Source organism: Artibeus jamaicensis, unplaced genomic scaffold (assembly GCF_021234435.1).
Source record: "Artibeus jamaicensis isolate MK-2021 breed Jamaican fruit bat unplaced genomic scaffold, CSHL_Jam_final contig_834, whole genome shotgun sequence".
NCBI lineage: Eukaryota > Metazoa > Chordata > Mammalia > Chiroptera > Phyllostomidae > Artibeus > Artibeus jamaicensis.
In genome coordinates this window covers 1,112,462-1,138,969 of record NW_026521981.1, presented here as the reverse complement: position 1 = coordinate 1,138,969, position 26,508 = coordinate 1,112,462, and the positions used below count along the sequence as shown (strand labels likewise).

Below are 26,508 nucleotides of genomic sequence, written 5' to 3'. Positions count from 1 at the left end.
ACTCACTTATATGTGGAATCTAATGAACAAAATAAACTGATGGACAAAATAGAAACAGAAGCATGGACACATGGAACAGACTGGCAGCTTTCAGAGGGCTGGGGAGAGGTGGAAAGAAGGTGAAGGAATTAACCAAAGAACATATATGCATAACTCATAGACATTGGTAATAGTGTGGGGACAGCCAGAGGGAAGGGGGCTTGGGGCATAGGTGGAGGTGGGTAAAGCAGGGGGTAATGGGGATGTGTATTAGTGTCAGCAATAAAAATGAGGGAAAAAAGAAATATAAACACACAGAAAGGAACTGGTAAATTATGCAGTCTTATTCAAAATACCTCTTGTTAAAGTGCAACAAAGATACTGTTTTTGTAACGAGTCAGGGCAGTTTAGTAAAATATATCTGAAATATGAGACAGTAGAATGTTCTATACTACTAAAAATAGCAGGAAAAAAAGTATCAGTATTTTCTTTAGGATTGGTAATTATATATCTGGGATGATTTAGGAACCTACCTGAGTGAAGTTTAAAACAGAATTCTTTAGAGAACCAGAGGTGGTTTATGAAGGGCTGTGGTAACTTTGATGACTTTGTGGAGAGGTAAAACAAAGTAGATTAACTGGAAAATATATTTCCGCCCTTTGTACAAGACAGTGTTATATAGTCTTAACTAAAATCTTTTTAGTAAAATTCTGCTGACATGAACATATGTGATCTATTTAAGTACTATTTAGGGAAAATGGACAGGAAAAGGTACAGGGAATAAGAAGCATAATAGGTAGGCATAAAATAGACAGGAGGAGGTTAAGAATAGTATAGGAAATAGAGAAGCCAAAGAACTTATGTGTACGACCCATGGACATGAAGTAAGGGGTGGGGGATGCTGGAGTGTGGCGGGGTATGCAGGGTGGAGGGGAATAAAGTGGAGAAAAAAATTGAGACAACTGTAATAGCATAATCAATAAAATATACTTTAAAAATACTATTTAGTGAAGCTTGCCAACATTTCTGCAAGATAGGTTCATGATGTATATATTGCTTTTTTTGTAGCTGAAATGTAGGCAGCAATACAGTGGATTATAATAATTTATAGTTTGATGCAGGAATGCATTATGTTATAAATTAAATCTTTGAATATTCATTGACTATTTGAAATGCAGTTTTAAAGAAAATTGTAATGATTCTTTTCATAGTTTATGAACCTTACTCTGAAGATTTTTAAGAATTTTTTTCTTTGTTTTTAAGGAAGCTGTGAGGTTGAGTTCAGTGCTCTCTTTATTCCCTGTCTGAGTGAGAGGAAACCTTGGGTTCAGGGCTTTCAGGTGGTTTCTCTGGTCATTAGGGCTCTTCACAATATCCTGTTTTTTCCTTCTCTGAGCACATGGTGACATTATACTTCTCTGTCTCCTTAAAGTTAGGAATGGCTGTGTCACTTGTCACATAAAATGTGACATCGATTCCTTCTTGGCAGAAGTGACACATACCATTTCCAGGCAGAAGCTCTAAGAGTGCAGGGGAGAGAAAATTGTGTTCCCTCTTTTGGTCTCTGGCTAGGCCTAAGTATTAAACAGACATAAGATTAACAAAAGAAAAACATACAAATTTTATTGAAAATTTTACATATATATGAGAGCCTTCACAGGCAAATGACGCCCCGAAGAAGTGATTGAAGCAAGAAGCTTTTATGCCTGTCAGACAAAGAAGCAATAAATGTGTGAAGAATTGACAAGATGGGTTGGTACTGTGTTGGTACATTTACTATGGATACTAAGTGATGAAGAAGTGCCAAGATTAGTTTATAGCCTTTTCAGCTGTAAGTTCCCTGTCTCCAGTGATAAGGATGTCTCCCTCCTGGTATAGGGAGAGGGTACCTTTGAGATGAGCGGTTTATCTCCTGCTTTCAGGGAAGAAGCGTGACCTTCCTGCTTTTGCTGTTTTCTCAGATGCCTTCAGCTTAAGATAGTCATTATGCCAAGGAACCATGTTTTGAGGTGCCACATGTTGACCCCACTAGGAGCCAGTGAGCAGTTTGCCATGGGCTTGGTGACTGGTAACATTCCACATGGTGACAGCTCTGTTAGCCTGCAGTCTTTAGTAAGACCATACAGAGCAGATTACCCACTGCCCCGAGATAGTTTTAGCAAGAAGTGAACCTTTTTTTTTGTCACTAAGATGTGGGGATGCTTGTTACTGTAGTATAGGCCAGTCCACCCTGACAGATGCAGTTTCCATTAGTCTAAGGATCAAAAAAACCTCCTATTTTTTCCTCACCCAAAAAACCACTATTTTTCTCACCAAAAAAAACACATTATATTTTCTCACCAAAGAAAACCTATTTTTTCTCACCAAAAAAACTATTTTTCTCACCAAAAAAAAACCCTTCATTTCTTCAACCATTTTTGTTAACATTTACTGTGTGCCGGCCATTAGTCTAAGTGTTAAGAATACAGCAGTGAACCAAACAAGCTCCTTTTTTTCTCAGTGAACAACTCTCCATTCTTCATTAATTCCTTAAGGAGTCTCTTCTGTGAGTCCTTCCTCTGTCCTTTAAGCAGCTGGTCACTACTCTGTCTTCCCTGCTCCCACAGCACTTTGTACATACCTTCATCATGGCATTAGTATTATCGTTGATTATTCTATTTCTGTCTTGCTTTCTAAGCTGTGATCTCCTAGACAATAGATGGTTATACACAGTACATAGTTATGTATAATATTTAAAGTAATATAAAATAATTTTTACCTTATTTATAATACATAATGATAATGTTTTGAATTATTCTTTTGCCTTTTGTATTATTTCCTGCATTTCACAAATTATTTTTTGTTTTTTAAGTTAAATTTATTGGGGTGATATTGGTTAATAAGACCATTTATGTTTCAAGGGAACATTTTTCTGATACATGATCTATATCATGCAATAGCATTGTGTGCCCAACACCCAAAGTCAAATAATCTGTCACCATATATTTGGCCCCCTTTACTATCCTTCCACCTCCTTTCCTCTGGTAACCAACATTCTGTTGTCTGTGTCTATGAGTGGAATCATAGTGGTTTTTAGATTTTTCTGAGTCACTTAGTTCAGTTAGCATAGTAGTTTCAAGTTCCATCCATGTTGTCACAAATGGCATTGTTTTATCTTTTCTTATAGCTGAGTAGTATTCCATAGCACATCTTCTTTATCCAGTCCTCTATCAACGGACACTGTGGTTATCTCCAGGTCTTGGCCACCTTGAATAATACTGCAATGAATAGGGGGTACACATATCTTTGTGAATAAATGTTTTTTAGTTTTTTGGGTAGATACCCAAAAGGAAGATTGCTGGGTCATATGCCTGTTCTTAATGTTTGAGCCACTGCCATACTGTTTTTCATAGTGTCTGTATCAGTTTCCATTCCTACCAGCAGTGAATGAGGGTTCCCTTTTCTCTACAGCCTCTCCAACACCTATTGTCTTCTTGATAATAACCATTCTAAAAGTTGTAGGATGGTATCTCGTTGTAGTTTAATTTCCCTGATAGCTAGTGAAGTTCACCATCTTTTTCTGTATCTGTTGGTCATTTGTATGTCTTCTTGTGAGAAGTGTCTGTTCATATCCTCTGCCCATTTTTAATCAGATTGTTTTGTGTTGAGTTGTATGAATTCTTTATGTATTTTGGATATTAACCCCTTGTCAGAGCTGTTGTTTGCAAATATCATCTCCTATTCAGTAGGTTGCCTTTTTATTTTGGTGGTGATTTAATTGAATTGCTTCAACAATTGCAGTCTTGAATTCTCTCATTTATATCACATATTTCCATTTCAATAAGTTTGTTTTCTGGAGATTTTTTTCATTTTCTTTCTGAACTGCCTTGTAGCCTTGGTTATGGATTATTTCTCTGTCTAGGTATCTACGTATGAGTGGTACTTCTCTAATAGATTACTATAAAGAGGTCTTTCTGTCATTTTCTAGTAGGTGGCACTGAATCACAAGTTTTTTAGCTCTCTAGCACTCTGGCTTTTCAGATCTCCATGGGTGGCGTTCCCTGGGTAGATGATTCTCTCCCCCATGAAGTGGTCATCCTGGTCCCAGGTGACCAATCCCACAGGGAAATACAGTGGGCAATGGAGCTCCAAATCTGTGAAGTCCCAGTGCCATTCCCCGAAGCCAGATGCTGCCATCACTATAGCAATGATGGGTGGGGGCGAGGTGGGCTGGGGGAATGCAGCTGGCTTCTTTGTTATTTGGCCTTTCCAATTATGGTGACCCTGGACCACTATTTGGTCCCCCTTGTGTCTCAGCTCCAGGCCCAGTTACAGAGTGCACCCTTTTTTTCAGGGAATAAAATGATTTTGTAGAATCAGTTCTCGGGTTTGCAGGTAATGTGCCTCACAACTCAACACCAAAGGTGAGGGGAGGCACAGCTATGGGAGGTCACAAGGTGGCCAGATGTGGCGTTTTTTCTCTGTATAGAATGCCAACTGCCCAACAACTGCAGCCTTCTGTGTTCTCTCTTGCCTAGGTCTCTGGGCTCAGCTTCACCTTCTACTGCCCTCTCCTGCAGGAATGCTTGCCAAATTTCTTTGCTCCTCCTGGCGGAAGGGAATTCCAGCCACAGCCTGATTCCTCCCCTTCCCAGGCCGAGCCCTACCAGGAGCGTCCAGCTGCAGGGCTGTGTTGCTGGCTCATTTCAGCTTTTCTCCCTTCTTTTTTCTCCAGTTTACTCCCACTTGCCTACCTTTAGATATTTCAAAGTGCGATCTCTGAGGTGTGTTTGCGCATTGAGTGTGGACTCTTTTGTTGAATTGTAGCTGTTAAAATTGTTGAAACTTCAAGGAGAGGGACCAAGGGGATCTGTTATGCCACCATTCTTCTGACATCCACAGTTTTTTTTTAATCTTTTAAAATTTTATTTGTTTATTTTTAGAGAGAGAGGGAGAGAAACATCAATGTGTGGTTGCTTCTCACATGCCCCCTACTGGGAACCTAGCCCGCAACCCAGGCATGTGCTCTAGACTGGGAATCGAACTGGCGACCCTTTGCTTCACAGTCCGGTGCTCAATCCACTGAGCCACATCAGCTAGGGCTGGGTTTTTTTGTTTTTTTGTTTTTTTTTTAAATGAATAAATAAGACTTCCTATGGGTCCTTTTGCTTGAATATGATTTAGGATCAGAATGTGAACTTCTGTATTTTTTGGACCCATGCTTAATGCTTTGCTTTGTGAATTCAGATTTAAGATTGTGGACCTGGAGAAGGACTGTATCTGCCAAGAAGGACTCCTTGTGGTTAATTGGGCACAAATTCATAACTCAAATCTAGCAGCTGTTGCTCACAGAGGCCTTTCACATACAGTATTTCAGGGAAAAGGTGTAGACTGAACTATCAGCCTACAAAACAAGAGTACTGTGCTCCTGCCCTCTGAATCAGCCCTTATCAAGGAGTTTCTGGTATCCTTTATGGAGCAATGGGCTGAGACCTGCCCCATTCAGTCAGAACTGCACAGCCATATCTCCATTGCATCTGAACCGACCAATCAGAGTCGCTCCATAACAACCCGTCAGAATGTGTGAAGCCAGCCAATCAGGAAAGTGCTTTTGTGACCAGACAGCATGTGTGGAGTCATCCTTTGCATAAAAATGGACGTATTGGGAACTAGGGTGGGAACTCTGTATATAAGCTGTTCTCCCTCTTGTTTCTGTGGAGCCCAGTTTTGGTGTCCACCAGAAACTGCATTTCTCCAGTTTTTGAACCATTCACCTGAATATAGTTTCTCCTTTTTCTTCAGATTAGGAACTCCTGTTGACATTGGCTTGGTGGCAGACAAGATTATCACTTAATCTTGTGTTGACAAGATTATCACTATTGTGTCAGAGAACATGGAGCAAATTACCTTGACAGAAATGTAAATAAGTGGGGAAGGGGAAGGTATATTGACTTGTCTTTTAGCTTCTTCCCTCTACCTAGCTCTAACTAGTATGTTCTTATACCAGCGTTTCTCAATTTTATTTTTATAGGCACCTCTCCTTTTTAGATTTTTCCCCTTAATAGTTCCCAATGACATTTTAATACCACAGATATACTGTGTATCTGTGTGTGTCTATATGGGTGTGTGTGTATATAGTGTGTGTGTATATATATCAGTGCTATATGTGAAAAAAATTTTTTTGACCCCTCCCCTAACTGTCTTGTCTGAGAATGCATGCCTTAAACTAATCTCTGTAAAAGGTAATTTTTTTCCCATAGTAGGAGGGCATTTCCACTTCAATAGGCTAAGTTTAACCATATTAAATCAGAACTCTGTTGTCTGATGCACCTGTGCTTTTATAATACCTTTATTTGAAGCTGATTATCATTTAAATAAGTGTACTAAAATCTTAATGTACTGAGAACATTGGAAAAGTAAATTTTATGTTTTTTATAGAAGTCAATTTTTTTCCAGGCTAAAGGCCTTTAAAGCATGCAGTGTTTCTGTACAGGCTACATTTCTTTTTATTGTTTCAGTAAATATTTATTAAGAGTGTACCATGTGTAAGACTCTGCACCAGGTGCTGAGGCCCATTGGCTCATGGAATTCAGTTTGGTTCCCTTATGCTTTGTTAGCTTTGCTAAAGCTAATGTGGGTATGTAAAGTTGTCCAGTGCAGAGTTGTTTTGACTGTACTGCTTTTTATGCATTACCAACAAAGTATAGTGGGTACTTCATGAAAGGCCCTGGGAGTTGGTGTGAGATGTAAGTAAGAAAGATACTTGGTTTTGTGCATGCCTGGCACCGAGTTCCAGAAACCCTTAGTATCTCCTCAGTGCTGAGTTTCTTTGGTGTGCTCCTGAGGAGCTCCTGGACTCTTTAGAATGGGCGCTGGTTACCAGAAAGGCCAAGCTTTGATTAGAAACTTAAAACTTTCAGCCCAACCTTGGGCTGTGTAATGAGACCTCCATAAAACCCCCTAAACAGGTTTCAGAGGGCTTCCAGATGGGTGAACAAACACATCGAGGTGCTAGGCGGTGGGTGCGCTAAAGACAGCAGGGGCTCTGTGCCAGCCCTACCTGCTACTCTCCATGCTACCCCCATTTCTTGTCCTCTGCCTCTCCTTCTTGGCTCTTCTTAAGTATCTTTTATAATAAACCAGTAAGAGTAAGAGTAAGAAAATCACTTTTTTTTTTACATTTCTGTTGGGTAATTCTAGTGAATTATCAAACCTGAGGAGGGGGTTGGGGAACCTTCAGTTTATAGCTAGTTGGTCAGAAGTATGGGTAGCCTGGGAATTACACTGGTGTCTGAAGTGGGGCAATCTTGTAGGGCTGAGTCCTTTAACTTGTGAGATCTAACGTAACTTTAGACAGATGATGTTAGAACTGAATTGAATTGTTGGACACCCAGTTGATGTCAAGGAGTTGAAGAAGTGGTGTTGGAAAAGATAATATTTAATACCCCTCATGTATCACTATTTCTCTTTATCTGTCTGTCTACCTATTTACCTATTTTTCATCTCTCTGTTGAACTGTATGAAGAGATTGAAGGCAAGACCCCAAAACATGCAAAGTCAGTGTATTTCTCACTTTTGTGTTCTGTCTTGCAAACTGTGACAGATGTCTGACTACACCATAGTATGTCATACTCTCTGCAGTGTGAGGATGTACTTAAAGTATTGGACCATTCTAGATAACTAATGTATTATCCAAATACATATATGCACAACATAACAGGAAAACCTCAATATTAGGTTCACTTAAACAAGAAGGCTCTGTACATCACTTTTGTGTAATTACCAAAGTATTATATATCATTTCAAGCTTGTATTTCAGATTGCCCAGGAGGGATGGGGCAAATACACTTCAGAAAGAAATGAAGAAGCTCAAATTATCAGGAGACCATAGTTTGACCATAGAACATTTCATTCATTCATTTATTGGACACATAGTCCTAATCTGTGTGCTAGGCCCTTTGGTGAACAGGACAGAAGGTCCTCATTTTCACTGATCTTTTCTGTCCCAGTTTCTTGGACAAATGGTATAGGACATTTTACCATAAATGCCAAGAACTAAATCATTTAATACTGGCACAATAAATGTTCAATGAATTGGATAATTCAGAACCAAACAATAAACTTGATAAAGTAGGTGTCACAAGTCAGGAGGGTAAAATAGCTAAAATAGCAAATAATAGTGGAACAATCGGTAAGTTATTTACGAAAAAAAAAATAGATATCCCTCATGGTTTTTAGTCAGAGTGTAGTGCTTGAAACTTAGAAATTACAGGGTTAAGATTTTCTTCTGTAAATTAAATTGTAAGATCAATGATAATAGGCCAGAGGATATATATGCTTATAACAAATTACCTTAAAAAACCAAATACCTTACCTGCTGTATAATCACTTCATTGAATGTATTCATTTCATTAGCAGAGCTTAATTCATAGGCCCCATACTCATAAGGGCCTCGATGTTGGTTTAATGTTCTATTGTTGACCTCTCAATATTCTTAATTTTTAAAAATGGTGCCTTTGTTTTTGCCCCGAGTCCTGTAAATTTTGTAGCACTCCTGCCTGTGAGATTGGCCATTTATGGAAACAGAAAGTTACAGAGCCCAGCTTCAGAAGTAGATGTCCTCATGCCCGTAGGAGGTTGTAGCCAACAAAATTAAATGGTCTAGGCCACATTAGCAGGACCATCTGTTGTATAAGTGGATGCCTCAGTCTGTCCCAGGTCACGCCATCAGACATTCATTTTATTTGACAAACTCTCTTCCTCCCATTTCCTTTCCACTGAGCAAGCTTTTAATTGTGATTTGGCTTCGTCTGTGGTCTTCCTCCAGGTAGAAAGCTGGCTAGTCATGCTGACTCCCTACTTGATTCAAGAAGTTAGTTATTAAATTGGCATTTTTGTTATATGCATCAGTTAGGTTCTTTAATGAGGAGCCTGCCCCTTAGAGACAGGTCTCCTGTAGATTTCTGAAACAGAAGGCTGAGGTCCAGGCATCGTGCTGGTGAATTCATCAAAGCAGTTGAGCACAGAACCGTGGTTAAGAATGGGGGCTTTGGAGTCAGCCAGCCAATCCTGGGATCAAGTATTGGTACTGTGGAACTACAATATGTGATTCTGGCCAAGATACGTAACCTCTGCATATCCTAGTCTTTTATCTGTCAAGCAGTGACATACCTGTCTTAGGGTTGTGAGATTGAATGAGAAAATACACACTAGGTCAGGGTTTCTCAACCTTAAATCTATTGACATGTTGGAGGGTGGGTGCAGCAGGCCACTGTCCTGTGCATTGTAGGATGTTTAGCAGCATCTTTGGCCTTTTCCAGTAGCTTCCTCCTCAGCCCTCATAGGTGTGACAATCAAAATGTCTCCAGACATTGGCACATGTCCTCTGGGGACCAGATTTGTCCCTGGTTAAGAATCACTCACTGGCCTAGGTATATAGAGCAATGCTTGGAAATGAGAAAGGTAATGGCGGGTTTTAGAATAATAATGGTGATAGTAGTACTAATGATGATAATATTTTTTTTGTGTTGCATTCTCTGCTTTATTATTTTCTTAAACTATTTTTTATTTTAAATTACAGTTGACATACATTATTACATTAGTTTTAGGTATATACCCTAGTGGTTAGACATTATATAACTTAAATGATCATCCTGATAAATCTCACACAATTTGACACCATACATAGTTATTAGACTGTTATTGACTATATTCCCTACGTTGTACTTTACATTCCCTGACTATTTTGTAACAACCAATTTGAATTTCTTAATTGCTTCACCCTTTTTGCCCATCTCCCTGCTCCCCCCACCCCAATCTGGTAGTCATCAAAAACATTTTCTGTCTCTATGATTCTGTTTCTTTTCTGCTTGCTCATTGATTTTGTGTTTCTAGATTCCATTGTTGATAGATGGGTGTTGATTGCCATTTTATTGTTCATTTTTTTGTTGTTCTTCTTCTCCTTCCCCTCTTCCCCCTTCCTCTCTCCTGCTCCTTCACCCTTTAACATTTCTAACAATACTGTTTTTTTTAAATTTTTAAAATATATTTATCAATTATGCCATTACAGTTGTTCTATTTTCCCCCTTCATTCCCCTCTACCCTGAACACCCCCTCCCCCACCATTCCCCCCCTTTAGTTTATGACCACGTGTCTCAAGTTCTTTAGATTCTATATTTTCTATACTATTCTTGCCCTCCCCCTATCTATTTTCTACTGACCATCTATGCTACTTATTTTCTGTACCTTCTCCCACTCCCCTGTTGCTAACCCTCCATGTGATCTTCATTTCTATGTTTCCACTCCTGATCTAGCTGTCCTCTTAGTTTGCTTTTGTTTTAGGTGTGGTTGTTAATAACTGTGAGTTTGTTGTCCTTTCACTGTTCATCTTTTTTATCTTTTTCTTGGGTAAGTCCCTTTAACATTTCATATAATAAGGGCTTGGTGATGATGAACTCCTTGAATTTGATCTTATCTGAGAAGCACTTTATCTGCCCTTCCATTCTAAATGAAAGTTTTGCTGGATAGAGCCATCTTGGATGTATTTGGATTTCAGGTATTTGGATTGTATAGGTATTGGATGTATAGGTATTTGGATTTCATGACTTGGAATACCTCTTTCCAGCCCCTTCTTGCCTGTAAGGTCTCTTTTGAGAAATCTGCTGACAGTCTGATGGGAACTCCTTTGTAGGTGACTGTCCCCTTATCTCTTGCTGCTTCTAGGATTCTCTCCTTCATTTGAATCTTGGCTAATGTAATGATGATGTGCCTTGATGTGTTTCTTCTTGGGTCCAACTTCTTTGGGACTCTCTGAGCTTCCTGGATTTCCTGGAAGTCTATTTCCTTTGCCAGTTTGGGGAAATTTTCCTTTATTATTTGTTCAAATAAGTTTTCCACTGGTGGCTGTTCTTTCCCCACTTCTGGTACCCCTATAATTTGGATGTTGGAGTGTTTAAAGATGTCCTGGAGGTTCCTTAGCCTCTCCTCATTTCTTTGAATTCTTGTTTCTTCATTCTTTTTTGTTTGGTTGTTTCTTTGTTCTGGTCCACTCCATTGATTTGGAGAAGACTCCAGTTTTTTTTCCATCACTATTGGTTCCCTGTGCATTTCCATTCATTTCACTTAGTGTAGCCTTCATATTTTCCTCTAATTTGTAACTAAAATCAACCAGTTCTGTGAGCATTCTGATCACCAGTGTTTTGAACTGTGCATCTGAAAGTTTTGCTATTTCTTCATCACTTAGATTTATGGGCTCTGGGGCTTGGAGATCTTCTTGGGCCATTTTTGGTCTGCTGGCGCCTGTTAATTACGAGGAGCAGAGCCTTAGGTGTTTACCAGGGCGGGCCACCCAGGTCGCTGGGTTGTGACGCTGTATGTGGAGGTGAGGTCAGAGTGGGGAAATGGCGGCCCCCTCTGCTGCCTCTCGCTGCTGGGGCCTGCTTGGTCCCATCGTCTCACTGCCCACTCCCTCGCTGGTCTATCTGCGCACGAATGCGGGACCACAGTCAACCTGCCATCCTGCACCCTTGCTGGGTCTGCTGGTCACTCACTGGGTCACTCACTAGGTCGCTCACTGGGTCCGCCCTTTGCAACCCCATGCTTGGGATCAACCCCGCTCCGCCAGCTGCTGGCTTCGGCCCTCTTACTGGTCAGGCTGAAGAATTTGTTGTTATCAGACTTCCGAAAAGTTCAATTTTCTGTGTTCTGGCTGTGTTTTCTGTTGCTAATATTTTGTTGTCTCTCAATTTGGTTGTGGGAGAAAGCACGGCGTCTCCACTTATGTCTCCATCTTGGTGGAAGTCTAACAATACTGTTTTGATGAACAGTATTATTAGTGGTGATGAACTCCTTTAGCTTTTTCTTGTCTGGGAAACTTTATCTGCCCTTCAATACTAAATGATAGCTTTGCTAGGTAGAGTAATCTTGGTTGTAAATTCTTGGTTTTCATCACTTTAAATATTTCTTGACACTCCCTTCTGGCCTGTAAAGTTTTTTTATAGAAATCAGTTGACAGTGTTTTGGGAGCTCCCTTGTAGGTAACTTACTGCTTTTCTCTTACTACTTTTAAGACTCTCTCTTTGACTTTAGCCTTTTGCATTTTAATTATGATGTATCTTGGTATGTGCCTCTTTGGGTTCATCTTGTTTGGGAGTCTCTGTGAATCCTGAACTTGGATGTCTATTTCCCTCATCAAAGTAGGGAAGTTTTCTGTCACTATGTTTTCAAATAGATTTTCAATTTCTTGCTCTTTTTTCCCAGCACCCCCATGATCCAAATGTTGGTATGCTTGAAGTTGTCCCTGAGACTCCTTAAACTAACCTCATTTTTTGGATTGTTTTCTTTTTGCTCTTCTGATTGGATATTTTTTGCTTCCTTATACTCGTATTCCAAATTGCTTATTTTTGGATAGCATGGCTTCATCTACTCTATTGTTGATTCCCTATAAATTATTCTTTATTTCACTTAGTGTATTCTTTATTTCTGTCTGGCTCTTTTTTATGCTGTTGAGGTCCTCACTAAGTTCATTGAGCATCCTTATATCCAGTGCTTTGAACTCTGCATCTGATAGATTACTTGTTTGCATTTGTTTAGCTCTTTTTCTGGAGTTTGTTCTGTTCTTTCATTTGCGCAATGTTTCTTTGTCTCCGCACTTAGGCAGATTCCTTGTGTTTGTTTCTGTATATTAGGTAGGGCTGCCATGTCTCCTAGGCTTGGCAGATTGGCCTAATGTAGTAGGTGTCCAGTAGGATCCAGTGGCATAGTCTCTCCTCTATCTTCCAAGCTGGACAGTCGAGGTGCACCCTCATGTGTTCTGTATACCCGTATCTTGTAACTGAGTCTTGATTGCTGTTGCCATGTCAGTGGTAGTAGGGTTTTACCCAGACTGATCAGCTGCAGCCTCTGGCTGTGACCACTGACCACCCACCTCCAACCACCTCAAAGGACCAGCTGTGCAGGGACCCACTCTGCAGAGCAGGACTTCCTTCAGCAGGGCTCTGGTGCTGGCTACGTCCTCCTCTTGAGTGTGTCACTTGTGGAGGTGGTTGAGTGATGGTGCTTCACTGTGGCCTGAAACTGACCTCAGAGGTGCAGGCTAATGTAAGCCATCACTTGTGTCTTGTGTGGGGCCACCCTGCATAAGCTACAGAGTGATCTACAGATGGCTGCTATTTGTGCTGGGCTTAAAGGTGCCCAGGCAAAGCCAAGTCGTAAACCAAGGCCTGTTGCTGCTTGTGCCAGGCCAGGGGCTACTTAGAGCAGAAGTATGGGGCTTTGCTGAGGCCAGATGATATGTTTGAGAAAATTTAGGAAAATCTGAATCATGAGCCAAGACAAGCCATTTGTATGAAAAAGTCACTGGAAATAGGTTGGCGGCGGGGTGGGGGGGTGGCTTCTGGAAACCCCCAGGGTGGGGCAAACAGTGAACTAGGTTGAATGAATCTCAGATATGGCACCCCACCTGCTGGTTCTGTGCGGGGAGGGTTCAGCAAAGTAACAATGGCCTCTGGCAGCACCTCTGTCTAGAACAAAGCTGCCCCTCTAGCCCTCACCCTGATGCCAGACAATTCAGTTCCTCCCTGTATGTCTCTGGTGCCTTTCAAGCTACTGCCCAGTGCTGGGGCTCAGAGAGGGTGAGTCCAAGTAAGTTCATTTGGGGGCACATTAAGAGGAACTGCCTGGGACTCCAGAAGTTTCTGTCTTCCTCAGCCTCAATTGCTGCTGGTTTTTAGAGCCAGAAGTTATGGGGACTTCTCTTCCCGGCACTGGAACCTGTGCTATGGGCAGGGACCCCTTGCTCCATAGGGGGGAACTCCACAGGGGAGCTATCCCTCCTGATTTTTATCTGCCACAGTCTGGTGTGGGACTGTCTCATTCAGTATCCCTACTCCTCCTCTCATTGTGGTTTCTTCTTTAATTCCTTAGTTGAAGGACTTGCACTCAGCTTGATTTCTGGCAGTTTTGGATTGTGGGGTTTTTGTAGTTTGGTTGTAATTTTGATGTGGCTGTGGGAGGAGGCGAGAACTGTGTTTACCTATTCCTCCATCTTGACTGGAAGTCCTCTGATAATATTCTTCTCTGGAGTCCAGGCTCTTGCCCACTGTACCATGCTGCCTGTTCTTGATACTATTCTTAATGATGATACATTCTTGATTCTATCAGAGGTCCTTGGAAAGACATTCTTTCAGCCTTTTATCTATCCTCTGTTCTTTAAATTTCTATACCTGTGGCAGAATTAAGTTCATATGGGCTAGAGGGTAATGTATTAATAAAAAGGTCTGCCTTAAAGAAAAAGGAAAGGACTGTAGAGACTTGTTTATTTCTGGGCCCTCTGTTCTATTCCATTGGTCTATGTGCCTGTTTTTATGCCAGTACCAGGCTGTTTTGATTACAGTGGCTTTGTAATACAGTTTGGTATCAGGTATTGTGATCCCTCCTGCTTTGTTCTTCTTTCTCAAAATTGCTACAGCTATTTGGGGTCATTTATGGTTCCATATAAATTTCTGAAATGTTTGTTCTGTATCTTTGAAATATGTCATGGGTACTTTAATAGGGATTGCATTGAATCTATAGATTGTGGGGATTGGGGACAGGGGGGAGAAGGGTTTCAGGAACTACTATAAAGGATACATGGGCAAAACCAAGAAGGAGCGTGGAAGCAGGGGAGGGAGGTGGGTTTGGATGGGGTGGAGGGGAGCGGTGGGGAGAAAATACAGACAACTGTAACTGAACAACAATAAATAATTTTAAAAAACTGAAAGGAGAAGTAACAGATCTTTACTTCCCCTTTAAAGTAACAGACTTGCAAATTAAGGGATTTCCAAGCTCAGAACCAGTGGTATCAGTTTTGTGGTGTTTAACATTTTAATGTAAATCATATTGGGGGATTTTCTCCCTTGGTATCACTACATTAAAAGTATATAAATATGCATATCTATAACATCTTTGTAATTATAGTTAAAAAGCAAATGGGAGGACTGAGAAATATGACACAGCAGTATTAAGAAATTGGTATAAATCAAAAAGAAAACCAAATACATACATAAATTCTTTTTACATAAGGATAAAGGAGGAAATATAGTCAGCTTATAGACATTTGACACTTGTTTGAGGTCAGCAATAACCTTGAAAGTTTTAAATCCCTTTTTCATCTAAATTGTCAAAGATTTGAAAAGCATTAACATCCAACCCTGTTGTACAGTTTACAGGAGTTGTCTCACACATTCTCTATAGGACAGTAGATGGGAACACTCTCTTTGGGCGGTGTGTCTTAAAAACTGTATCTTTTAACCTACCCCCCAAAAATAACATTTGAGAATAATTTCTTACAGTGTAATTTGGAGTATAGAGAAATATTTCTGCATGAAGATGTTTATTGAAAGGTGGTTTTAATAGAAGCCAGGCTAAGTGTCTAGCATTAGGTAGGGGAGTGGTTAATTATAGCTTAAGATAAGTAATCAGCAGTCCTTAAAACATTATTTACAAAACTGTTTCTGATAGCATGTAAAGTTCTTACAGTGTTAAATGAAAAAAGGAGTTTTTAAAATTGCATATATAATATGAACGCAATTCAAAAAATAAAGACTGGATAGGAATATGCAAAATATTAATAGAAGTACTTGTTCCTAGAAGATTGGGTTATACATAATTTATGAAAGTTACTCCTGATTATATAATTAAATTGATCATTTCATAGCAGACTTAAACTTTTTTTTGCTGTCTGTTCTTTTAGGTAACTTTTAGATCTTATACATTTCTATAGCTTGGAAATGAAGTTGGCAGAGGTTAAGCCAACTTCATGGCTTAACCATTATGTTTCTCTGAATAAGAGGAAGCAAACAGCAGTTGTCAGTGTCTTAAAGTGCAGCTCTGTATATTAATAAATTCCATATGTACTGCAAGAGGAGATTGGTTTGGGGGTGGACTGCTTGTCCTGGATGAGGTGAATTAATGGTTTTTACACAATAGTATTTTTGTTTATTAATTTTTTAAAGATATATTTATTATAGTATGTTTCTTGATGAAAGAATCTTTAAAATGTTCATTTTTTTTATAGTTTGTGCAGAAGCTTATAATCCTGATGAAGAAGAAGATGATGCAGAGTCCCGGGTATGTAATTTACTAAATAAAGTAATTTTAAGTTACTCCTTTATCGGGTAAGGAAAGTAATAATAGAAAAGGTGTTAACATGCACATAGTTTAATGGAATTATTTTGACTATTTCTTTCCCTAGTTTTATCTCTGATAGTTTACTTGTTCTTCAAGTTCTGTAGAATTACTTTTATCCAGTCTCTCTCTTTGGCTAAAGGAAAGGTAAATATAAGACTTCACTGGAGTTGTGGTTTTATTTCTTTTGCAAAAATACAGCTTTCTCATAGCAATACTTTATTTTTCTTAGTATTTCTAGTAAAGAAAAATACTGGGAAGAGCCTGCTGCTCCTACTGATTTGTGGTAACAGAAGCTTACTCTGAAACAAACAAACAAAATCCTGGTAAAATGACATCTAACGTGTCAGTACAGCAGTTGATATTTTTTTATGAGTCTTAATAGTTTGCTCAGAAACTGTTTTCTTAGAGTTCCTAATGTTTTTGTAAAAATTTGTTTGGTTTAGTTTGAAGCAGATTTTTAAGCTGTGTTCTTTAGCTCCAATCTCCTGTTATTTATTTAGTAAAAAGTAAACTAAACAAAGAGGTTACTGTGCTTGGAAATGGAAGCAATAATACCCTTTTTCCAAGTACATATTTTACAAAAGTCCCCCTTTTCTATTTGGCCTTTAAAAATATAAACACAAGTCTACTTCTGTAGCTCTCAAAAATAATTCTGTAAAACCGAGTTTTAATGGAAAACCAGATATTGCATCCCTAAGTCATTGCATCATTAAGCTCCCTGAAATATATGGAAAATCCAATAGTAACAAGATGAGGAGCCTTATATGACCCAAAGATCTTAAAGGAACTCTCATTTCTCTCCCTCCTGTAGAGATTCCCAGCACCAGGGTTGGGGAGGGTGGGAAGAAAATGAATAAGAAACAATGGAATTAGTATAGAGACCAGAGTTGGCTTAACTTGGGGATTGGCTGACTGGATATATCATGTTTCTGGTGAAGCAGAGCATTTCCAGGGAGGTACCCAAAAGTTACCAAAGTTTTGGTTTGCCAGTATGGCACCCCAGGTGGGAGCAACTCCAACTTGGACGTAGAATGTTATTTCAACAATGGTGACCTGCTATCCCCAACTGTTTCTCTCTGAGGACAGAGCTTCTCAGCAGGTAAACATTTAGGAATGCTTTAGCTTGAAGTTCTTGATGAATTTCATCAAGTGAGAAGTAACTTTTTGTTTTGTGCAGTTAGCCTTCCCTGCCTAAAGTAGGAAGAAGTAAATTTTGGTTGGCATGATTTAGTTAATACCCACATTTTGCAAGTGTCTTATACACAATGAGTTAGTAGTCACCAAATCTGCTTTTTCTGTGTTCATGTGTCACCATAGAATCTAGTTTGAGATGAGTATTGATCCGTGAACAAGGGTTTGCATATCTTACTCACCCTTATAGGAAGGCGATAGTCTTTTGAGTAGTATATAAACAGTACACACATAAGTAGTATACATTGTAAATTTGTATTGTAAATTTCCTTGATTCTTATTGGACCTATGATTTTCATTAATATTTGGCCATCTGAGGTGTGTCTGAAATACTGATTTTCATTTCCCATTTTAAGTTCTGATATATTCATGGGCAGAGAACTTACCACTGCTGGATTTTCGATGCTCTGGGGGTGGGGCTGGCTGGCTGAAGAGGAGAGGTACCAGCTTATTATCTCCCACAGTCACTCTTAGAGTGAACATCAGAATAGGAAAAGATGGTTTATAGGTTTCTGGGAGACCAGCTTGTTGCTTGCTGCTTTTAGGATTGTCTTTTGCTTGCCTAACTCATTTTATAAAAGTTACACACTACAGTGTTCGTGAAAAAATAGGCCATTTGGTCCAAGACAGTTTTGCCTTCTCTAATTTAAAGGGACTCTGGAGAGTTGGCAGGCCACACTTACCCAGAGCATTCTGTTTGTTCTTTACCTCACCGGAATGGAAGGTTTGGTAAGAATATAGGATGCTGGTTTTCTTTGAGCTCATTCTAAAGTGAGCACACCAGGACTGCTGGATTCATTTGTTTTCAAATCCACATTCTTGGTGTGGCATGGCACAGTCGCTCCCTCCCTGTGAAAAGTTGCTCCCTGAGAAGGTATTTACATACACGATACATAAAAATGTATTTAACATCTACTGCACTGTACATGTAAGAATTTACTTGATTCTAGAGACTATTACATTCTGAGTAAGAATATTGAGAGAGTATTAAACAGAATAAAGGCAGTCTGTTGAGTTTCAGTACATCTGTTATCACCTGTCATCCTGTTCTGTGTTCCCACTAGCTGGGAGCTTGGGTGTCTTTAGTGATTAGACCATCACAAACCTTTACGAAGTGTAACTTGCTAACCTGGGGGAAACATTCCTTTCAAAAACGTTAAAGTGCTATCCAGAACACTTAATTTGAAAAGATACATGCAGCCCTGTGTTCACTGTAACATTTTTTAAAATAGCTAAGATATGGAAGCAACCTAAGTGTCTGTCAGTATTGGATAAAGAATATGTGGTATGCACAGTGTGGGGAGAGCTAGGTTTACAGTGAGTATGTGAAACACAAGAGTTCATTCTTATATTATTTATTAAATATTGTATTTTTTCCATACCAACAACTATAAACCTACTTTTCTCCCACCCTGTATATACAATGAAATATTACTTGGCCATAAAAAGGAATGAAGTCTTACCATTTGCAACAACATGGGAGGACCTAGAGGGTATTATGCTTAAATGAAATAAGTCAGATAGAGAAAGACAAGTACCACATGATTTCACTTAAATGGAGAATCTTAAGAACAAAGTAAATGAATAAATAAAATAGGCAAAGACTCAGAGATAACAGAATCAACCAGTAGTTGCCAGATAAAGCCAGGGGTTGCAGGGCTGGGTGGGAAAGAAGAAGGGAGTAAGAAGTACAAATTGGTAGTTACAAAATATCAGGGAGACCTAAAATACAATACAGAGAATAAAGTCAATAACATTGTAATAACTATGTATGGTGCCATGCAGGTACTATATATAGTATTTTTATAGACTTACGGGGGAAATTACTTCATAAATTGTACAGTGTCTTACCACTTTGTTGTATACCTGAAACTGATATAATATAATATTGAATGGCAAGTATAATTGAAAAACTAAAAAAGAAAAGAAAAACATTGAAGTGCTGTATTAATCAATGTCCACCCACTCCCTGAGACAAATTGTATTATTTTCTCCCACTTAGTGGCCTGATAGGTATCTAATTGCCTAAAGCAACCTCTGCACTCTCAGTTCTTCCTTCTAACATCCTACTAGGAAATTTTATCCCTTATAAATAAGAATAGACTAATTATTTGTTGGTTTATTTCGTGTTTTAGATTATACATCCAAAAACGGATGATCAAAGGAATCGATTGCAAGAGGCTTGCAAAGACATCTTGCTGTTTAAGAACCTGGATCCGGTAAGAAATCTCAGTGATAGAAATGGTTTCTGCAGTAGTAGTGTGAACCTTGGGATTCATTCTCTTTACTAGCTAACGTCACCCTGTTGTGTAATGGCCCTGTTGTGGGTGCCCGCGTATACAGTGGGTTGTATTATAGGGGAGGAATGTTTGTCCTGGGCTTGGGAGGTCACTGCTGTTAGAAGGAGGAGTAAGCAGGCCTGCTGTTTGTCTGGAGGAAGACATTATCTCATCCCTCAAAGTTACTAGCTACAAACAGCCCTGAGAAATGGCCCAGCTGAAGAGAAGTTCAGACCTTGCATTATCTGTACACCCCTCTGGAACATGCAGGCATGTGCAGGGCCCTTGGTGAATTGCCTTTCTCACCAGCTGATAATAGTAACTGTATTGTGGTGGCAGTGTAGAGGGTCGAGTTAAAGACCAGAGGGAGAGTGACAGAGCAAGCACAGAGGAATGGAGCTCAGTGAGGAAACAGTGCCATCTGTGATCCAGGGAAAAGAAATGGGCCCAACTAGGGACAGGGAGGAGGGGATGGCTTCACAAAATACTCAGGATTAGCAGAGGTTGGTACTTGGTGGTTGAATGAATTGGAACCCAGCAGAAAGAGTCTAGGATGATCCCCTGTGTCTAGCCAGAATGACGGTGAGGTGGTACGTTTTCCTGAAATGGGAAAACTTGACAGAGGAAAAGGAAGCAGTAATTACTGACTGACAAGAAGAAGAATCTTGGCTTTGCATCTGCTATCTCATTTGAATTTCTTAAAGTCATTGTTTATCTTGAAAACCTTGCACCTCCTAGGCCTCACAGCATTCTTCCCTGGAGTGTTATATATTCATACATTGAACGCAGCATTTATAATTATTAATCTCTTTGAAGATAATCTTTTCATGAATATTTTAATGCTCAGCTCAGTAGGCCATTTTTCTTCAGAAGTATTTCTAATATGAGGCAAACTGAAATAATTTTCCTAAGCTAGGCTCTTTCATTAATGAAGAGTAAATTGTTCTTTTTAAGTGAGTCAGGGCCCTTTTACTGAGCTTAGTCTCCTAACTGCATTCTGTAAGGAGAATAAGACAGGGATTTCCTATAGAGGTTGTCAGTTATTTTGATAAGGCCCTGCATGTTGAATATTTCCTAAGTTCTTCTCACTCTGTGTATAATTATGGGGAAATTACATTTTGATTGACTAGAACAGACACCTGTCACATAGAGAAGTTCTAGAAGAAATAATTGTTCTGTATTTTATCAGGAATTACTTTTTAATATATCCATGTATGAATTCTTAAGCTTTATAATATTTTTAAATGCAGCTAATTCAAGGATAGCAAAAATACGTACTATAGCACTGTTTTTCATCTTTTTCTTCATTTGACATTTACAGCTAGAACTAATCAGTAAAGCTGATATTCCCCCTCCATTTGACCTAAAAGAGTTGAAATATAAACAGTAAGCAAAACAAAGTATTAGTAAGCCGTTTAACCCAATGTCATAATTTTAATAATGACCATATGTTGCCTGGTTCATGAACTCATCTAGGTAAAATGGCCCCTGTGGGGTCAATTAGCACCATGCCAAGAAAGCACTGTTTTGCTGCCACATTGGCATCATCTTTAGGCCTGGCTGCTGTTTCACAAAGAGGTGCCAGGGCTCACACAGAGACCCAGGGCAGGGGTGAAAACCACTCCCTATGAACCCATCACCATTGTTCTCCCAAAAGTCTTCTTAACTCACATGAAGATGCAATATTATGTTCTCTGTGTAAATGGAGAGTTTGGTTTTTTAATTAATTAAAAATGGTAAATCAGTATACATGTACAATTTACAAAAATTCAAAAAGAACAAAAGAGTAAAATTCTTAACCAACAGAAGAGTATTCAGTGAAAGGAAGTCTCCCTTTCATTTCTGTCTCCCAGCACCCCAGTTTTTCAGGAGCCAAGTTCTTTTAGCATTGTCACGTGTATTTTTCCAGAATTATGCTATGTATATACAAGTATAACCTTTTAAAAATATTGGCAGCAAATTCTACATAGTATTGTGCCTAGTTCTTTTTTTACTTAATACCATGTCTGTACTCGTAGAGATTCTATAATCTTTTAAAAAATTATTTTGTTACTATTAATTTATTTGTAAAGGTTAAAGGTAATATGCTATAAAGCTTAATCGTGAAAACATTAACATTTTGTTGCTGTCTAATGTATGATTTAAAATTGTATATATAGTAGGGGGGCCTCAATAGCAAAGTAATATCAGAAAAGAAGAGCAAGTTGGAAGACTCACACTGGCCAGTTTCAAAACTGTTACTACATAGCTACAGTAATCAAAACATGGGATATAGTGGAGTCTAGAAATAAACCTGTGCATCTGTGGCTGTTTGATTTCAACAAGAATCCTAAGGCCATTCAATGGGAAAGAATAGTCACTTCAACAAATGGTGCTAGGACAACCAGATATCCACACATTACTTCATGGTATGAAGTAGAAGTGGTCTCCTACTTCATACCATATATAGAAATTAACTCAAAGTGGATCAAAGACCTAACCGTAAACTCTAAAACTTCGTATTGTAGTTCTTTTAGAAAAGAACAGAGAGGTATTCTTGACCTTGGATTTAGCAGTGGATTCTTAGATGCTAAAAACAAAAATAAGAAAAGAAAAAAGATTACAGTACCTTGGTACTTGTTGGCTTCAGAGCTTGCCAAACCCTGTACTCATCACATTTTGATGAGAAAAAAATGTTTCCACACTTGGCACTTGCTCAGGACTCGTGGTAGTTGCTAGAGCTTGTATGAGTCAGTGCCGTCCTGCAAGAGAAAATGCTTCATCGTTCAATATTTGTTGGTTTCGACACTTGTCACGAGTTTTGAAGGAAATTAACAATGAGAACAGGGGTAATGTTGTAATTGGACTCCATAAAAAAAGGAAATATAAAAAATTGTGCATTAAAGGATATCATCAGAAAAATGAAAAGATAACTTACAGAATGGGAGATAATATTATAAATCATATGTATGGTAAGGGCCTAGTATCCAGAATATGTAAAGAGCTCTTACTGTTCAGCAACAAAAAGACAAATGACCCAACTTAAAAATGGGCAAAGTACTGGGAAAAGATACTTTACAAATGGAAAAGATGGACATTTCTCCAAAGAAGATACACAAATAATCAATGAGCACATGAAAAACTTTTCAACATGGTTAGTCATTAGGGAAATGCATCAAAACCACTTCACCTGTACCCTGGCTGGGTGGCTCAGTTGGTGGGAGTGTTGTCTGTACATCAGAAAGGTTGCAGGTTCGATTTCCAGTCAGGGCACGCACCTAGGTGTGGGTTGGATCTCTGGTCAGACATGTACTGGAGGCAGCTGATTGATGTTTCTCTTTCTCTGTCTCAAATCAATAAACATATCCTTTTGTAGTGATTAAAAAAATCCACTTCACCTGCAGTGGGGTGGCTATAACTTAAAAAAAAAGAGGAAAATAAGTGTTGGTGAGGGCATGGGAAAATTAGAACCTTAATACATTTCTGGTGGGAAAGTAAAATGGTTCGGGCACTGTGGAAAACAGCTTGGTGGTTTCTTCAAAGTTAAACACGTAACTCAGCAAATTCTGCTACTCCTAGGTATAGATCCAAAAGAACTGAAACACAGTTTTCAAACAAATACTTGTATATGAACGTTTATAGCCACATTATTCACTGTGAACCGAAGTATTCATCGGCAGATGAATGGATAAGCAAAATTTGGAATGAATAGTATTTATCTCTAAAAACAAATGAAGTAATGCTGTAAAAGGGATGAACCTCAAAAACTTTATGCTCAGTGAAATAAGCCAGACACAAAAACCCACATATTATATGACCCTATTATATGAAACATCCAGAATGGGTAACTCCATAGAAACAGAAAATGGATTAGTGTTGCCAGGGGGTGGGGGGGTGGAGGATGGCAAATGACTGCTTAATGGGTAGAGGCTTTCCTTTTAGAGCAACGAAAACTGTTTTAAAACTAGGTAGGTGTGATGGTTGTACAACTTTGTGGCCACTGAATTGTTCACTTTTAAATGGCTTTTCATTTTATGTTGTATAAAATTTCACCTTGTAATAATTTTGTATATTTAATCCAGCTGAGCATTTTGATTTCCGTTATAGCATTTAATGGCTAAAATACACTTTAAGGATGCAATTAAATTAACTATTCACAGAATTAGTCTCCGGAGCACCTCCAGAAAAGCCATGGGTTCCACCAAGCACAATTTGAGAAACGCTGGGCCCTTTCATAGCTTGTGGAAGATGGAAAGCCAGCCCTGAACATTCCGTTGAGTGACAGGGAGCTGATCTCTGTGCAAGGGATCCCGTGCCACTGATTGACAGCTCCCAGTCTCCACTGATAGACAGCTCCCAGTCTCGGACAAGTCTTTACATTATGCCACAGTCTCCATGACACTTTGACCTGGAAGTCCTGGTTGTGGCCTCTAGAATCACTGACATCGTCAGTGTGACGGAAGATAGCTGATTTGTTCACATGCAGGTCTTCTGTTCTCTCGCCTAAACGCCCCCGGTTCCTTGAACTGTTCCCCCTGTGGCAGGTTTTCCAATTTCCCGATTACCCTTGAGTGTTCTCAGTTACTCCAAGGAAAGATAGATGTCTTAAATATCACATTCTTTCTTACAGCTGCATAGCTTCCCAATGTATAGATACACCAGATTTACTTATCCAGGGTCCTGTAGGTAAACGTTAGTTTGTTTCCATTTCTTTTGCTGTATGATGCTGCAATGAAAAATGCCTATGCCTGTGTCATTTCGCAGATATCTATATAATATCTTTCTAGAAAAAGAATGATGAGGTGAAAGGTACGTGTATTTGGAACTTTATCAGATATGGAGAGATTATTCTCTAGTTTCTCTCACTTCCCCTTCCCCTTAGCAGTCTGTGTGAGGGGACCTCTTTTCCACATCATCTCCAACACTCAATTCTGAATGTTTTTATTTTTTTGAGTCTGACAGGTGAAAAGAAGTATCTCATTTCAGTTTTAATTTGCATTTCTTTTTATTTCTTTGAAAGAAGTGGAACATCCTTTCGTGTTTTTAAGAGTTCCTTCCCTCTTTTTGCTGGAAGCTTTACAGAAGTTGACAAGTCATGTTGGGGTGGGTCTTTCAGTCTTTGATCGTGTTGGACACCTTCCATTTACTGTATTTGTCATGTAGAATGCACACTTTTTGCCCAAATGTTTGAGGGAAAAATAATCATGTGCATTATACATGGGTATAAGGAATACATACCATGGGTATAATGGGCCTAATCCCATGTATAATGAATACAAAACGGTGTGTGTGGATTATACACGGTAAAATCTGGTAACTGCCTGTGCTCTAGAAATGTCAGCCATCCATTTCTCCTTCCCATACTCTGTATTGTGTGTGTTCATACCTTATATTCCTGTGAAATGTTCAGAAAGAGTGGTGTGTGGTCTGTTCTTGCTTTTAATTCAGAGCATCTTTTTTAAAAAATTAATTTCGATTTTAGAGAGGAGGAAGGGAGAGAGAGGGAGGGAGAGAAACATCAGTGTGAGAGAGACTGATGTTTCATCTATTGGTTGCCTTCCATAAGCACCCTGACTCCCAGCTGGGACCGAACCTGAAACCAAACCCAGGCATATGCCCAACCAGGATAGAACCACCCCTTTCTTTTGGTTTTGTGGAATGACATCAAATCAACTAAGCCATACCGACAGGGACAGAGCATCTTGTTATTTAACCAGTGTTCTCTGCTTATATCTTCCCCCAAACCCCCCCCCCCCAATCTATCTTCAGCTCCTTAACTTATAATACTAATGTATTTTGGCATGGGCAAATTAGGATTGTACCCTTTTAATACCCATTGAAAATAACTTGATAAAATATTAAGAGCCAGTAAGTGTCAGAGCAAATAACCCTCTTAAATCTTTTGACTTTTTTATTACTGTGCATCGTGCTATTTTTCTATGTCCTTTGTTTTGTGTATTCGAAGCCCTTTGAATTGTGTGTGGATTTCTTTTACTTCCTAGTTTATTCTCACTGGCTGACGTTTCTTTGTAAGCCTTGTTAAACTACATGTTAGCAGAATAAAATGTTTATTTTAAGTAGTTTCTGAATATTAGATTTTATGTTTCTGGCTTCAGCTTTAATAAACCTCTCCAGAGGTAAATGGTTGTTTCTTGAAAAGAACCTTAATGAGAAAAAACAGTGATACAGTATTTGCTGCAGTCATTTTTTATTTTGCCTTTTGTGTGTGTGTGTGCTAAACCAAAAAGGATCAGAGTCAGGATTTAAATTCACCAAGTATTTAAGTAATCTTCATATAAATTCTAGTGATGACTAATATAGGGAAGTTTTAAAAACAGATTTTTAAAAAGATATTTGCAGTAGTTCTTTACTTAACCTGGTCATTTTAGTTATGATTATATTTCACAAGGTATATGTGGTTTGGTGGCTAATTTTTCCATGTTAAAGAGGTGCTAATTGCAAATATTCTGAAACAGACTAATTAGAATTCCATTTAGATCCTGTATATGAGAGTAAATATATAATCATCTCATTTGTATATGGCCAGAAAGACTGCTGTGTATTTTTTTGATAGGACTTAATAGCATGATGATATTCTATTTATTTGCACTTGCTCACAGAAATATAAAGCTAATTATGGTTACTTAAGAAAACATGTTCTAGATAAACATATAGATTATATCTTTTCTTTTTAAAAAATAGGAGCAGATGTCTCAAGTATTAGATGCCATGTTTGAAAAATTAGTCAAAGAAGGGGAACATGTAATTGATCAAGGTGACGATGGTGACAACTTTTACGTAATTGATAGGTAAGTTTTGCATAGCTTCACTACTAAAATGTAACAAACCTTTTGGGTACAATCTCAATGGTTATAATGATAGCAATTTAATATATAGTTGCTATTGCCTCTTTACTCTTATTACTACATAATAG

General features: G+C 38.8%; 1 protein-coding gene across 2 annotated transcripts in view; it reads left to right on the top strand.

Moving 5' to 3' along the window:
* Positions 1–26,508, top strand: part of PRKAR2B (protein kinase cAMP-dependent type II regulatory subunit beta) — a 113,958-nt gene that overhangs the window by 70,430 nt on the left and 17,020 nt on the right. For both annotated transcript variants that reach the window (XR_005083230.2, XM_037150466.2), the window contains exons 3-5: positions 16,013–16,065; positions 19,452–19,535; positions 26,277–26,383. Coding sequence is in view for 1 of the 2 variants with exons in the window: in XM_037150466.2 (XP_037006361.2) it covers positions 16,013–16,065; positions 19,452–19,535; positions 26,277–26,383 (244 nt within the window). In the remaining variant the exon portion in view is untranslated. The remainder of the gene's footprint in view (positions 1–16,012; positions 16,066–19,451; positions 19,536–26,276; positions 26,384–26,508) is intronic.